This window comes from Marmota marmota, unplaced genomic scaffold (assembly GCF_001458135.2).
Source record: "Marmota marmota marmota unplaced genomic scaffold, marMar, whole genome shotgun sequence".
NCBI lineage: Eukaryota > Metazoa > Chordata > Mammalia > Rodentia > Sciuridae > Marmota > Marmota marmota.
The window spans coordinates 4,147,755-4,163,933 of NW_025999927.1; the positions used below are offsets into that span (position 1 = coordinate 4,147,755).

Sequence of the window (16,179 nt, forward strand, 5' to 3'; positions counted from 1 at the left end):
TGGGTGTGGAGTCCTCTTCTCCCACACCCTGCATCCCCCAGGACGCCTCTGTGCCTCATTCATGCACTGCCCAGCTGAAAGCACCCACCCCACCTGCCCGTAGTCCACTCGGTACAGCAGCCCGATCACTGAGCAGGCCCATTTTACTTTTCCCTAAAATTCCTGTTTTTAATCTCTCCCTGGTTAAACCTCTTCTCCAGCCCTCGTGACCTCCTAGGCATACCTGTAGATTATTAAATCTTCATGTCCAAGTTTAATCTCTCCACCCCAGTCCAGGGCAGGCCTGGCTTCAAGCTCCGGGGCATGGAGAGCAAGGAGTATCTGGTGCTGTTAGCCGGAGGGGACAGCCCCTGCATCTCTGTGGTAGTTGTCTTGCGGCTCAGCCTGTCCACCTCTGGACAGACTGTGCCCCAACTTGCCCTGCCGTGTCTCCATGGTGGGCTTCAACTTCACCCTGACCCCTCTGCTGTCTCCCTTCTGTCCAATCCCTTTTCCAGGAGGGCATCCATGTGACTTTGGGCCCCCTTTTCAACCTTTCCTTTCTCGTGAAGCAGCCTCTCTACCACTACTGCAGCCTCTCTACCACTCAGCTGCACAGGTGACGGGTATTCACCAGTGTCTTCTCCTGGGCCCACCACTCTTGCCTCCTCTCCCTGCCTCCTAGGAACCCTCCTACCTGCTGAAATCCCAGGTGGAAGCAGGCACCACCAGATCCTGGTGCCCACAGACCTGTGGGTCCCAGGCTCTGCCAGGCCTCCCTCTCCCACCCCTTTGCTCTAATGCCTACCCTGCTAGGCCTTCAGGTTCCAGCTTGGCAGGTGCTTGTCCAGGCTTCCTCGGTGACCTGGGATGAGGTGCTCTCTGCCAACAGGCTGCTGAGCACCCCTTCCTGTCTCTGCTCCACCTCCTAATAAGCCTGGGCGGTGTGGAGACAGCTAGGGGCAGGACTGGTCTGTGGACTCTCTGCAGGCCCTCAGTGTGCAGCAGGGGTATGTGGGGCTCAAAGATTCTGAGCTCTTTTCGGACATGGAGCATTAAGGACCTATTGTATCCAGCCTCAGGCCCTGGTGCCAACTCTGGGCTCAGCTGAGCCTGACACAGCCCCCCCTGGGGAGGTTGCAGGACCAGGTGTGCCTGAGGCCTCTTGCTGTGCTGCCCTGTGCTGTGCCAGGACTCGGATCCCCTTTTCCACAGGGGCATCAGAGTGGGACAGGACTCTCAAAACTAAGGTGTGTGGGGTCTCTGCTCATGAGGCTTCATGGCCTCTCCCACCAGATCTTAGGGAGATGCTTGGAAGCAAAGGCGGCAGCTGCTGGGCAGGGCAGGTCTGCCTGCGGAGTGGGTATGGAGGGTGGCGGAGCGGCAGCAAGCTTTGCAACACCTCTGCTGCCCTGCGTTTGGTCAGAGGAACCGGCCCAGCCTCCCTCAGTCCTGCCCTAGGACAAATTTCTGCCATTTGTTGTGCAGTGGTTGGAGGCAGGAAATGGAGAGGTGACCTTCTCAGTGGCAGAGAGGTGCTGTGATAAGGGACATGCTCCTCGTGCCTCAGGGCTAATCTGTTGGGGTCTGGGTGTCCTGGTCTCTGCTGGGACTTTCACAGGATTCCACTTGGCTGGAGCAGGGATGCTTTGTTAATCGTGTGCTCCTTTAGGCTGGTACTGGGGACCCCTGGAGCACCAAGCTCATAGGGAACTGGAGGCTCATGGTGGGATTCTGAGGTTTGTGGGGGCTGCTGGGAGCTCAGCATGGGCATGGGGCCAGCAAGGGCTTGTGAATCAAGAGGTCGCTCTGTAACTGGAGAGGCAGGGACCCTGTGCTGGGTTAGATCTGTATGGACTTCCGTGGCTGCTGCTGTAACAGGGCAGCGGGAACCACAGTGTTTGTCCCGCGGGTTGGAGAGGCTCAAGGAGACACTGTGTGGACTGGAGCTCTTTGCTTCCTTCTCCTGCAGTACAGAACTCAGCTGACCATGTCCCAACACTCCTGAGCCAGGCTCTCGCTTGGACGCCCTGGTCTGCACCAGCCCACCACACTGGCAGAATGACTTTCACCTCCAAGTTGCTGCTGTCCCATTTGCTGAGTGGCTGTAGCTCTTGGCACACCCTTGGGGAGGGTATGGTGAGCTGGCAATCCCGGCTGCCTCTCCTGCAGCCCCTGTGCCTTCACACAGCACGCCGCTCACCCTGTTGACGGGAACGAGGAGGCAACTTGCACTTAACCAGGGACTTCCTCGGTCCCTTCCTCGGTGGACTTCCTCCACCCCCACCCCAGAAAGGGAGGCAGTGACTTTAGGAATAAGAAGCTTTTGCTGTGGCCCCTGAGAGTCAGTCTGGTCAAGTACCTGTCATGTGCCAGGCCCTGTGCTGGGCCCAGGGAAAAGGAAGGCCTCGCGGCCTCTGGGTGATTGTGAACAAGTATGATGCTCAGGAAGCAACAGGACTCACTGGCTCCCGGGGTCTCATTGCAGAGCTGGGATCACATATTGCCACAGGGCAGGGACTATGCTCCACCTGGCCTCTAGCACCATACCCAGGCCCTGGCCCAGCGCTGGCTGCCTGTGGTCACTGTGTGCTCCTGGGTGTGTACCTGTGTGTCTGAGTGTGTGGTTAGTGGTAGGACGGGTTCTGCCAACTCTGCAAGTCTGTATGAATACCTATGTGTGTCTGTGTACCTGTGCATACTTCGCATGTGTGTGTGTGTGTGTGTGTGCGCGCGCGCGCGCGCAGGCTGTGTTGTCTCCTTGCCCCTGCACTCCTCCTCTGTAAGGAGCTTTGTGACTACAGCCCAGGTCCCAGGCCTTTCTTCTTCACCAGGTCCTTATTCTCTGTTGGTTGCTCTGCTTGGGTGCCTCAGGGCAATCCCCTGACAGCTGAAGGGGACTGGTTTCTTTCATACCCTTGCATCCTGGGAATGTTTGCAGCACATCAGCAGTCCGGCCCTCTTGGCCTCCGCTCCATCGGAGGCTGGGCCGCTGTCACCTGGAGCTCCCTGCAGTGGTTCCCCTCACCTTAGGTCTTGCAGAGTCTGCTGTGTTTTTCTCTCCCCTGGCTTTCCACGGTCAGACAAGCAGCGGCAGGGACAGACCCCTGTCCTAAGGTCAGCACCATTGTCCAGGTGAGTTTAGGAGTCTGGCTCCTGTCATGTCTGACAGTAGACGTCCCTTCCAGCAGCTGCTCAGCTCTGCGTGATAGGGAATTGAGGGCAGGGGCGGGGCAGCAAGGGAGGACTGACCAGAGAAGACCATCACTGCGAGGGTCTTGGGGTTTGGGAACAGCCTAACCATGGCGTCCCAAGAGCTGCTTTCACCATCTGGCCCCGGTGACCTTGTGTTTCCGTGGGAGAAGGAAGCCTTTCTCTGGCTGAATGCCCATTGGTCCTGACCTGCAAGTGGCCGATTCTTTCAGGACAGGAATAGCCATGGCAAACAATTCGAGCAGTACCTGGACACAGGCCTTAACAGAGGCCTGCAAAGGCTCCTCAGTGTCCCTTTTTATTTGTCCTGCTGTTGGAGTTTAGCGTCGTAACCTGCAAGGACAGATGGAGCCGGAGAGGTTTCCCTCAGCCAGGGAGTTGGTTCCCTGAGCTCCACCAGCCCTAGGCCTGTGGGCCACATGTGGTCTGTGCATGTGTTTTTTCTCTTTTTTTAAAATAACCTTTAAAGGCTATTCTTAGCTCACACTTTGAAGCTGGAATTAGCCTGGGGCTCTAGTTTCCTGGCCCCGGGTTACCACAAACCTGTGTGTTTTTCCAAGATCCCTCCCGCCTTACTCTGTAATTTTTCTGGGCAAGTCATTCAGACAAGTCAGAAGCAGGCTCTGGCTCCTCCCTGGGTTGAGGAAGTGTCATTCACCACCTCTCATTACTACCCCACCAGGGACCCAAGCTTCTGACATATGAATTTGGGGGACCCATGACATCCAGCCTCTGGCACCCATGAAGCCGTCACTCTCTCCCCCCTCCTCCCCGCCACCTCTGGCAGTCACTAGTCTGCTCTCTGCCCTGGTTTGACCTGTTCTGGAGAGTTCACACCAAAGGATCATACAGGTCCTTTTGTGCCTGACTTCTCTCACTTAGCACATGGTTTTGAGGTTCGTCCTGTGGTAGCACGTGGCAGATCCTTTCCTTTTAAGGCCTTTTGTTCTGTGGCGGCTGGACAGCGGGTTGTTCCATCGCTGCCCCTGGGTGTCGTGTCGGCCAGGCTGCAGGGAAAACTGTGGGGTCCCCAGGCAGCAGACACAGGTGCCCTCTGCAAGGCACCGCAAGGAATATTTGTACTCACCCTGTCTCACAGGGAGACACCCAGACACAGGCCCAGAGAGGTCAGCAGTTCACTAGGGGCCTCAAAGCATGTTTGTGGACTTGACCAGGCTTGTCCCTGGGGCCTGGATCTCAGTGGACAAGATGACCCAGAAAAGCAGGGACACTGAGGGACAGTGTTTGGTGTGTTTAGGTTGACGTGGAGAGTCCCACTTCCCAAGAACCTGAGCCCCCTGTCCTCTGTGGGCCGCCTGCCTGTGAGTGACTTACCAGCATGGGGACCCAGTGCCCTGCCAGCCCTGTGGGGCAGCCAGATTGTGCTGGCGCTGTTGGATGGGCTCACGGCTCTGTGAGGTGGGGAGCTGGGCTGGGGAATTGGGGAGAGAGGAGAGCCCTTTAGGAAGGGAGGCTGCAAGTGGAGATAGCTGGCCTCTGTCTGTGAAGGTGAAGGCCCTTGGCTGTCCCTAAGCATTTATTGGAATTTTTTCTGAGTACCAAGAGTGGAGTGTCCAGGTGTGAGGCTGACCTCCTGCCTCCTGGGGCACACGTGCACACACATAGTTGCACACACGCACAGATGCATAAGAGTGGTAGGTGACAGGTCGGTGGAACAGCACCCTGGAGCTCTCAGGGGACCAGAGAAGGCTGAGACGACCCCGGGGCACTCTAGGGTTTACAGAGTGCAGATGGAGGAAGCTTGCCCAATGCAGAGTTCTGGGTTCTGAGTCAGCACAGGGCTGGCAATGAGCAGACAGCCCCTTGGGCTTAGAGTGGGGAACTGACCCATGATGACCAGGGCCTGGGCCTGGCTGGCCCTACACAGATGGGGCATACCAGGGCTGTCCCAGCATGCTCCTTGTCTTTTAATGGGGTTCTGTGGCTTCAAGAACCAAGAGTGTCTCTGGGTTGGTTGATCTTCAGAACTCTCTTTGAGGAAGTTAGGAGGAGGAAAATGATTTGACACAAATGCCCTTTGTACACACCAACACTGATTCCAGTTGAAGCCATGCTGGTGGGATCGAAGCCCCCTCCTTGTGTCTGTGCACAGGGGGAGGCTGTGCGAGGGCCAGCCTGTGGGAGAGGCTGGGGCCAGTGGGTTTGTATTTGGCCATGTGTACCTGGGCCCACCCAGACTCAGTGGACCAAAAGGCATTATTTCTTCACCCAGTGAGAACCAGGGTCCAGGCTGGGCAGCGCCCCTTCCCTCAACAGTGGGGTCCTCTTTGTTTCTCAGCTCACTGCATAGGTGGTTGCCCCATCCCCAGGGTCACCTCACATTCCAGACGGGGAGCCAGGGAAGGGAAAGGGCAGAAGCCATATTTTCTGGAAGGTGAGTGTCCCCAGAAATCCCTTGCAGACTTCTCTTGAGTCTCACTGTGCAGAAAGGGGCATCCCGGGAAGGATGCACTCAGCCACGTGACCTGTGGCCCTGAATGTGTGCCGGGGTGCGGGGGGGCTCTGCTGGAATGGTAGGAAGGAGAGAAGGGGCATCGGGAGGTCAAGCCATGGTGCCTGCCACACAGCCACTAGTTACAGCATGCCCAGAGCAAGACCCCACCGGCATGAAAAGGACCTGCACGGGGCAGCTGCAAGTTTGCTGGTGACCAGCATTTCCCATCACTAGCTGCATTCAGAGAAGAAAACAAAGGGGATATACCACACAGTCCCTTAATTTTTTTCTTCCTTTGCAATAGCTTCCTGGAACTCTCGCAGCCGGCTGGTGGCCGATGGCTGTTGACTTCGCTGGGGGCTGGTTTAAGTTGGTCGCCATGCCCCAGGTGGTCTAAGTTGAGTAGCTTGTGAATCTCTCTTGGTTGGTTCCTCCCCATCATGCTCTGCTGTTACTGGTCACCAGAGGATTTCATTAACTAATCCTTTCTTCTTGTTCAGTTGCTTTAATGTGAGCAGAAAGATTAGTGTGCCCCAGAGTCTCCCTTAAGAATCCTCCAGGTGTCCCCAGGGTGGGTGCAGGAGAGGGAACATGGGTGTCCTTACCTCCCAGCCCCAGCTGCTCTGTAAACCCTGGCCAGCTTCCCCTGCAGGGCTGTGTGCCCAGCGAGGCCTCGGGGGCCAGTCACACTGGTGCTGCGGACACAGGAGTGTGTGTGGGTGGCATGCTTGCCCCATCCTCAGTCCCCAGACCCACAGCCTACATCTGACCTTTGGAAGGAAAGAAAAACAACTGACAGCAGCCTTGCCCTAGCTTCTTGGAGAGGCCACCTTGAGGCGGACCCCCCCCCAGAGCCGCCTCCTGATCTTCAGGGAATCCTGCAGAGGGAGAGAGTCCTCCATCTGGATCTGGGGGACCCTGGCTGTCCTGCCCCCTGCTCTGGTGAACCAGGCGCCTGGGTGTGGGAACAGCCTGGGGCAGCTGACTCTGACTGGCGCCAGGGAGACCGTGGCCTTAGGGCTTGCCCAATTTCCCCAGTGTATTAGGAAGTGGGCAGCACAGAGTCACCAAGAGAGGTGTTGAGTGTGTCTGTTCCTCACGTTTCGGAGCATTAGGGTTCCTTTTATGGTCAAGAAAGCTCCAGCGATCTCAGACCTATAGTTACGCATTGAGAACATGGTTTGGGAACGTGTGAGGACAGACAGTCCTAGCAGCCACAGCATAGGGACAGCAAACAGAGGACTTGTCAGGGGCCGGTGTTTGTCTAAGTGCTGTACGTGGTTAATTCACCTCAGTGTCTCAAAAGCCCATGAAGTGGGTGCTGTTATTCGTCTCCTGTACAGATGAGGTAGGTACTTGAGGCACAGAAAGGTGTGGTGATTATCCCACGCCCACACAGCTGGTTGAGCCAGGATTTGAGCGGATGCAAGGCAGCTCTGCTGGAGGTGGATATACAGCAGTGGCCAGTTGAGACCGTGGCAAACACTGTGGCCTGGTGAAGATGCGTGAGCCCGAGTCCTGTATTTCAACAGAGACACCTTCCAGTCACAGTCCAGGGTGGACCGGCCAGCTGCCGAGGGCTGTGGGTCTCCTGGTTCCTCTGTGAGCAGGGTAGAGCCATGCAGGATGTCCTGCAGGTCGTTTAGTGACACACCTAGTAAAAGACAAGGCTGCTGGGTATAAAGCCACAAAAGCTAGGTGACTACTGTGATGACCTGGGAGAGCACAGAGCCCGGTGGGGCTTGGCCAGGGTGCTTGTGCCATTTCTGTTTTAACAACAAAGCAGCCGGTACAAGTGTGCAGAGCATCAAGGTTGGTGAAGCTGAGTGGTGGACACACCAGGGTCAACAATGATATTTTTTTTTTGTATATATGAAATATTATAATAAAATGCTTACGGGGCTGGGGCGCATCTCAGGGGTAGAGCACTTGTGTAGGATGTGCCAGGTCCTGGGTTCCATTCTAGTACCAAGAAAAACAAGTCATCGATGTGTGACATTTTCAAAGGAGTTTAAAAACTGTGCAAGAGAAACTGTTTCTTTGGCCTTGAGCTTACTTGGCGCATGCAGGTTCAGACCCCCCTCATTACTGGAGGGCCTCCCCGGGGCCTCGGCCTGCAGGCAGGACCAGGAGCCCCTGGTTCAGGGTGTGAGGCTTGAGGAGGGTGGGGGATTCACAGCGCCCTATGTCTGTCCTTTTCTGCGGTAAGCATTTCAGGAGGTGGGTGGCAGAAGAGGGGCCTCCAAGGAGGTCGCATTGAGGTTTACAAAGCAGAGTGGCCACATTGAGGGCCACTGGCTAGCCTGGCAACACAGTGCTTCGTTTAGTCGCACCGCCTCTGGGGACAGCAGAGGGCTCTTGGGTTGGGTTTCACTGGATGCACAAGGGACACTGTCATACCTACAAAGAATAGCGTGGGACAGATCTGCCAGCAGCAGCTAATGTGATGGTAGTGAGAATGTAGTCATGGGAAACATGGTGGCAGGAGTGCGGAGTGGGTGTGGGTCGGCGTGGAGCAGGCTGTGATGTATAGGTCAGGAGGAGGGCTCAGCGGCTGCAGGCCTTTCTGCTTCCGCAGGAACAGACACGTCAGCAGCGGTCCCCTGGGTGCCCTTGTCCTCTGCAAGGGCCAGGTAAAGGGCATAGGGCTACTGCTGGGGCCCAGGGCCACCACAGTGGGGGTGAGGAGGCCAGCGTGTAACCTCACGGGGTCCCCATGCTCCCTCTTCCAGCAGTCACCAGAGAAGCCAGGTCAGGCTGCCGTCACAGGCCTGCTGAGTCCTGTCGGGGTTCTAGGTGGGACTTTAAAAAGCAGAGATCGTGATGCTAAAAGCACAGGGAGCTTGCTGAGGGCAGGCAGTGCTGCATCTGCAGGGCCCCCATGAGAGCTGCTGCTCACCGTGACCTCCAGCTCTGCTCCCGCCCGTCCTTTGTCCCTATCGCTGCCATAGGCAACCCCTGAGAAGCCTGGTGTGTTCAGGACTTTGCAGACTTCCTGGGACGGGAGGGGAAGGCAGGACCCTCCGCACTCACTGGCCATTCCTTCTCCATTAAGCCACTGGGAACCTGCAGTGTGACCTCACCCCCCAGGACCCTCCACCCTCCCCAGGGGGCCCTCGGTGGGCCCTGCCTCTGCCTGCATCGCCCTCCTTGGGTCCCTCTCAGGTCACCCAGGCTTAGGAATGAGGGCCCTGTACCCCTGAGTGACCTCTTGCCTGTCACAGCACACATGTTTGAGGAGTAGCTGTGTCTGGAGTTGACTCACCCCTCCCACTTCCTCCCCTGCGTCAGTGGCCGTGAACTTCCCCAGGGCCCTCCTTCGCTCCCCAGAATGGATGGAATATTATCCTGCCTCACCTCCTGCAGATCGTCCCCACCCAGCAGAGAGGCCACTGCGACTGAGGGGGGCCTGCTGGACTTCCTCTCTAGGCCTTTTATTTTTAGCAGCTTCATTGAGATAGAAGTCCTACTGAGAACTGTACTGTATTCATGGAGATGGCTGCCATCACCACAATCAACTTTAGAAATTTTTTCATCATCCCCAAAAGAATCCTGCACCCAATAGTGGTCACTCCCCACCTCCCCGCCCCTGGGCCTAGGCAGCCTCTGATCTTCCGTGTCTCTGGTTTGCTTTTAAACACACACCTGTGTTCACCTTCTCTGTTAGTCATATTGCTGGCCATTTGCTCTGTTCCCCAACCCTGACCCCTCTCCTTCTGTAGTGATGTTAGTTTTCTGCTGAGTCCTCAGCATCTCTTACCTAGGGATCTGCACACTCCTGGCCTGGCTTCAGGCTGCCGCCTCCTGGTGCCACCTACCTGCTCATCCTGTGCATTTCCCTTGGAGACTGACAACATACTAGCTTTTTAAAGGTTCTGAGAATTCCCAGAGGGAAACAAGTGTTTTCCTACTGGTTTCTAAAATTGGTCACGTGACATTGTGTTTAATAATATTTGTTGTTAATTTCCAATTCTGCCGGAATAGTTTGAGAAATTGAGGGTAAATTCTTACAAGTGGAATTATTAGGGCAAAGCATATAAATGTTTGTAAGACTCAGACTGGACGGAATCCTTGGTGACCATCATAGGAAACTCTGTCTTTCACTGAGGTCTAGAAAGGGATGGGGCTGCAGGGGCCAGGACTGAGGGAAGTGAGGAAATGCTTTCTCTGTAAAGGAGTGGGGGAGGGGCAGTGGGGGCAGGCTGGGGACAGGTGGGCCTCACTGCCTGTTTGCAGCTGGGGAAGCCATTCCGTAGGTCCCAGGCAAGAGACACAGCATTGCCCAAGGAGTGGGAATGAGTAGAGACCCCAGAGTAGCCATGGATGAACCCTAATCCACCCAGACCCCTCCTCTGTCCTCCTGTGACCAAGAGCTACATCTGTAGCAGGTGCCAAGGAGCAGAGAAGGGCCGACATGGCATCCCAGGATTGAGCCCATGACCTGCAAGCCGGGTCTCTGCTCTGACCAGCTGAGGCTGGAGCCTCTGGGGTCCTCTGTTGCTGTGGTCTGTGTGTCTGGGTCCTGCCTCTCCAGGAGCGCCTCAAGCCCACCGAAGGCAGGGCTCATCACATCCTCCTCCCTTGTTCCCAGTGGCACTTTGCACAGAGCTGAGTCCCCAGGACAGTGCTCCCAGGCTGTGCCCTGGCTGAGGCTGACACTCCCTTGGAGACCCCATGGGTGACACAGTTGCAGTGCAGCTGTGTCTGGTGTTGGGTAGAGTAGACAGAGTTGAGTCCCCTCACTCCAGTGAGCCTCACCACTGTGGCACACAATCTGAAAAGAAAGTTGTGTATTTCTATGACAAGGCCGAATTTTAAAAAAAGATAGTGTAGCTGCTTCTCCTGGCTTTGATATTTTGAAGAAGCCTCTGTCATTAAAAACAAGATCCTAAGTACTAACAGGAAGGCTTGTTGAATTGTAGGGTTATTGTTAAATTTTGTAACAGAACTTCGGAGTCAGGTATTAATCAGTTCCTTGCTCCTAAGTGAGGCTGTAACTTACTGTGGGCGGCAGGGACGTACCAAAGGTGATGTGCCTGGTCCCCATCCCATGACAGGTGGTCAGGACTCAGGCAGGGACACTGATCTGTGGTGTCATGACCAGAGCCCCTAGGGTCTCAGTGTATTCATGGGTGAACCCCTACTTCTTACCTACTTCCAAAAGGAGTTTAGGATAGTGACAAAGCTTCTGTCAGAAACCACAGCATCCTTCCAGGTAGCTGGCAGGCTCACCTGCTGGGGAGATGGAGACAGGGAGCCGCCTGACTGAAACCTGTGGGAACACCTGTATCCACCCCCTCCGTGACTGTTTGCCCTGTAGTCCTCCCTGGTGGCACATTCCTGGCAGTTCAGGGTGACATGTAGTGTGGATGGGGGCTGGCTGCAGCAGTGTATTCTCCGTGCCCCGCTTCTTACCCCACATGTTGACACTACTGCTCTGACTTAGAGTGGGTTGGCTGCCCCGCCATTTTAGAAGGTTTTACATTTGAACTACCACTGGTCAGAATGTTCTAATGATCCACAGCTCCATGGTGTATTACGTCAGGAAGCTCATTCTCTCTAGGTCAGCATTTTCCCAGTAGTCCTGGGCTGGCGATGTCAGAACCACGTGGAGAACTTAGTGAACTTGAGATCCTGGGCCTCTGCCTGGCCCTCAGAACCTGCCCCTGGCCCTCTGGACTGGGATCTCCAAAAGGGGGCCTGGGGCTTGGTTTTTTTAAAAGTTCCCCAGGGGATTCCTCTGTATATGAAATTCTGAGATATGCTGAGAAGGTCATCAGAAGAATGTTTTCTAGAAGGTTCCTAAGGGTGCCTCACATATCAGCCCACAGTCTCTCTGAATCCTCAGGCACCTGAGGTCCACTAAGGGTTTCCTGGGGTTCCCCTCAGATTACCCGTCTAGCAAACCAGCTCCCACTTCCTCCTCAGACAAGGGACAACTGTACTCAACTGTGCCTACTGTGGTTTCAGGGTTGCCTGTGCCTCCCACACACCAGGGCCCAAGCTTCTGCTGGACACTTTTTTTTTTTGGCCTCAGGTGATATGCATCTGTCCCTTAGACAAATACTGCAGGAACTGAGCAGATCCTGAGAGGAGTGCCATGTGCAGAGGGTAGGCGCATGTCACCAGGGGATTCCCAGGAGGGTGATTCAGATTAAGGGGTGGTGGGGCTCCCGGGAACATTGTGGCCTAGGGCTGCAAGAGAAAAGGCCCAGAGGTCAAGGGCAGGTTTAGAAAGTCCATACAGAACAGTTTGCTTAGAAGTAGGGAATGAGTCCTTTTTTTCCCCCAGCTTTATTGAGCTATAATTGACAAAAATCTTGAAATTCAGGGTGTGCAATGTGACGTGTTGACATATATGTTTATAGTGAATGATGCCCACAATCACTCTGATGGAGACTCCGTCGTTGTACATGGTTACTCCCATTTTCTGCGGGGAGAACACTTGAGCTTTACCCTCCTAGCAGATTTCAAGTGTGTGACATGGTGCAGTTAACTGTTGCCACCAGGCTGGGTTAGGTCTCTAGGACTTGCTGACATGGAGCTGGAAGACATCACGCTAAGTGAAACTAGCCAGGCACAGACAAGCATTGCCCGTATCACTGCAGTGTAGACTCTAAAAGATGAACTCGTAGAAACTGAGCAGGAGGGTGGCTGGGAGAGGGTAGGGAGATGTTGGTTGGAGGGTCCAGACCCGCTGGAAGATGGGTCCTCTGAGCTGCCGTGCACATCTCTGGAGGGAAATCCTCACCTCTCCACTCTAGATTTCCGCCTTTCCCTCCCTCAGTGTACTCACCACCATTTAAGCACCAGGGGTCGAGGGAGAGCTGGACCAGGAGCTCACATGCTGTCACTCTGCCTGGCCCACCCAGAAGCCCAGCGAGGTTCATCCATGAATGCAGTGGCAGCCATGCCTGCCTGGAGTGGAAGCCAGTAGGTTCCTGCTTCAGCCTCCCCTTCACCTGCTCCATGGCTCTTCCAGGCGGAATGCCACACCCACCGTGCCCGCACATCAGCCACTGTGCCTGCATGCCAGCCATTGAGAAGGCTTCTGAAGCACCGGAGAGAGTGTAATCTGCAGTATTCCTCTTAGAGAAAAACACTCCAGTTCAATACTCTGTACTCCCAAGATGTTTTGTTATCTGACACTGCAAACGTGAGGTCTGGGTAGGTGGGCACATTTGAGCAATGCTAATTTGGTGCCAGTGAAAATTCTAGTGAAAAGGGTGAACTGTTGGTCTCAACCAAGAATGTCAAAGTAAGAGAAGCACTTGGCAGTAGATCAGTGCCACCTTCACTTTGGTTATCCTTTTAAATCATTCTAACCATTTTTAAATACCTTTACTTCAAACATTTAAAATGACATGCATGACTTGAAAAATCGGTGTATATAAAAGAAGTTCTCACAGAAGGTGGCCGTCTGTTTCAGGCAAGGTGTGCAGGCCTGGGTGTGCAGGCAGGTTCCAGGTGGTGGCGGCATTGTGTCAGCGTGGGTACACTACCCTCATTGTTTCCTGTCATTGCAGGTGATCTTCAAAGCCAAGTCTAAGTACTCTCCAGAATTACTCAAATACCGGTAAGTGTCCGGGACGTTTACCTCCATGGCAGAAGGTGAAAGCGCTGGTATGTAAAGCACTTGGTGGCCCTCCATGAGCCCCTGGAGTGATCCTGTGTGGTGACGTTTGCCTGGGAGATTGTCTCTCTTCCTTGTGAGAGTCAGCCTCTGAGTTAGGACTTTCCGGGTCTCACAGTGGGTGCTCCTTGTTCAGCAAGAGCCTGGTGCCTTGGCCGAGCAGGGAGGAGGTAGACAGGAACCCATCTACCTCCTAGACAGGAGGTAGGCCCGAGGGCCACTGGAGAGGCACAGGGCCTCTGCAGAAGGAAATGGGTTTCCTGTGGGCGCCAGTGCAGGGCCAGGTTCCCTTCCCACCCCATGCACCCCTGGTCAGGTGCCCCTGTGGCAGTGCCTCTTCCCTGCAGTCCCGTTGCTAGCTGCTGATGGTGGGCAGGCTCCATGTTTTCCAGAACCCCTCCTTCCATTGCCCTGTCATTGTAACTTGCTGCCAGCCTCCTGCTGGGGTTCATCCACATCCAGCAGAGAGATCCGGGTTTGACCCTTCAGTACACAGAGGAGGGAGAGTGGGTGAGAAGTGTTTGCTCTGCTTATAAAGATGTCCTAAGTGACATAAAACTTTGCAGAATCAGAAAAGGCAGCATATGCCCCATGCCTGTAGTGTGGTGCATCTCCATCCTGAGCTGCATGGGAAGAGGTGGCACCACATGCATTTCCTGTGGGCAGGATCGGTAGCTTTCCACGGATTTTCAAAGATCTGCGACTCCCTAAAGCCAAGAGCCAGTAGCTTAAAGAATGGTCAGAGTTGGCTGGAGGGGCAGTGGGAGGGCAGGGCCAAGGAGCATGTTCTGGAAAGGCGAGTCACCGTCCTGGGTCAAGATGAATAATTATTTTGTTACTTTAAAAATAAGTTAAAGTTGTTTATTTAAATGCAATTGGTCCTCCCTATCCTTGGCTCCATGGATTCACTCAACAGTGGATCAAAAATATTCAGAAAAAAATTGTATTTCATCTGAACACATACAGACTTTCCCCCTTATCAACAATCTAATGGTTGTCTATATAGTGTTTATAGTGCATTAGGTGTTAAAAGTCCTCCAGAGATGACTTAAACTGTGTGGCAGAAGTGCAGGTTCTGTGCAGATACCATGCCACTGCTATAGAAGGACTTGAGCAGCTATGGACTTTGGTAATCTTGATGTCCTGAGACCAGTTCCTGTGGATATGTATGTAATCTGAATTATGTTGAGAGTTTAATGTAGTGTCTCTCAGTTTACGTGCAAGGAAGTGACTTGAGAACGATCCTCTGAAGTTCAGCAAGTGGCTGGGGCCAGCTGGGCGGGTCCTGGGGCTGTGGGAGCTGCCTTGTCTTGTTTCTCTCCTGCTCTCCTGAGCTCTCTGCACTGCTTTTTAGATAGTTTAGTTTTCATTTCCACCAGACTGTTCAACCGGAACTTTAGAGCTCACTGGGAAATGACCGTTGCTCCAGAAGAGGCTGAGCATCCCTAATCTGAAAACCCCAAGCCCCACAAAATGCCCTCAAAATGAATTTTGAGCATCATGATGCCACAAGTGGAAAAATCCACACTTGATCTCAAGAGAGGGGTCACAGTGAAAATGTCGGCACGCTAAAAATGCCATGTGACATTAACTTCAAGCTCTGTATATAGCATATATGGATTTTTGTTTGTGTAGACTTAGGCTCCGACCCCAAGATATCTCATTATACATATGCAAATATTTGAAAATCTAGATGTGTGTAAAACCTGAGAACATCTGTCTCTTGCATTTCGGACAAGGAATATTCAACCTGTAGCGAGTCCAAGGAGATGGTTCTCCCGCTTCTGGTGACAAATACAGATCATCTGGGAGGCCTAGAACAAGGAATGAGTGAAATCGGGTGGAGAAGAATATATTCTGCCTGGATCAGGGAGCTGATCCATCCTGGAAATGACTGGTTGAGGCTGGGTAATTAGGCATCTCTCAGAAGTGGAATAGGAAAAAACTGGTTAGAGAGGAAATGGCTAGAAAAGCTTTTGGCCTGGAGCACTAGGGCTGGGGTCCTGGGGTGGAGTATCTGCAGCAGGGCTGCAGACCCCGGGCTGTTCTTACTGGGAGGGGGACTCGCAGAGATGGAGGGAAAGATGGGAGGTGGGGGACTGTGGTGGGACCCAGATGTTAACAGTGAATGTTTGGGCCAGAGAAGGTGGAGGTTTTCTTGAAGCAGCAGGGAGAGGTTCAATGGGAGAAGCCTGTTAACTCAGACCTAATAATTGAGTTGCCAAGTATAATACGGTCCTAGGAGTTATTCACATTGGGGCGCAGTCTTTGTATCATCTGTTTAACTTCCCATTTCTCTTAAACTAGATGCCACTACAGACGTTTTAAGCCACTATTTGTCCCTGAGATGCTTTGGTCTGTGGCTTCTCAACAGGCTGGCTTCCCTAATTCAGTCATGACTCATCTGAGATGAAACATGAGCCATTAGTCTAGAACTAGTTCAGGCTTCCCATCCCAAGCTGCTCCGGCAGCAGTTCTGTTTTTGAAGATAATTTATATCAACCCAGCCAAGAACCACTTTATTTCCTAGCCAAAAGCCCCCTTCTCCTAACACATGAGATGGCTCAGAGTTTTGCTGGGGTTGATGCCAATTTGATTCAGTTCTCCTCTTTCCCAGTCTCTCTCTTAATCTCTTTGGCTCAGAAAATGCAGTGCAGGGCATGGGAGCGTTCAAGAGTACTTTGATTTTTAAGGATTTTCAAGTGTTTTCTTTCCTTTTCTGATTTTGAATAAGTACAAAATGTAAGGAGCCCAGCTTTGCATTTCCCTTAAGAAGTCTATGATATTAGGAGAGGAATTCAAACATCTGCAACCCATTGATTTTTTTTTTTTTTTTTTGGTCACACCCCCCCCTCCCCCTCGCAGCATGTCTTGAGCTGTACGTGCGCTGTCATGCCTC

General features: G+C 53.6%; 1 protein-coding gene across 1 annotated transcript in view; it reads left to right on the plus strand.

Annotated features, from left to right (window-relative positions):
• The window catches only part of Gpr137b (G protein-coupled receptor 137B), a 69,692-nt gene that overhangs the window by 39,832 nt on the left and 13,681 nt on the right, over positions 1 to 16,179 (plus strand). Inside the window, exon 5 of the mRNA XM_015504372.2 lies at positions 13,174 to 13,223. Coding sequence (XP_015359858.1) covers positions 13,174 to 13,223 — 50 coding nt within the window. The remainder of the gene's footprint in view (positions 1 to 13,173; positions 13,224 to 16,179) is intronic.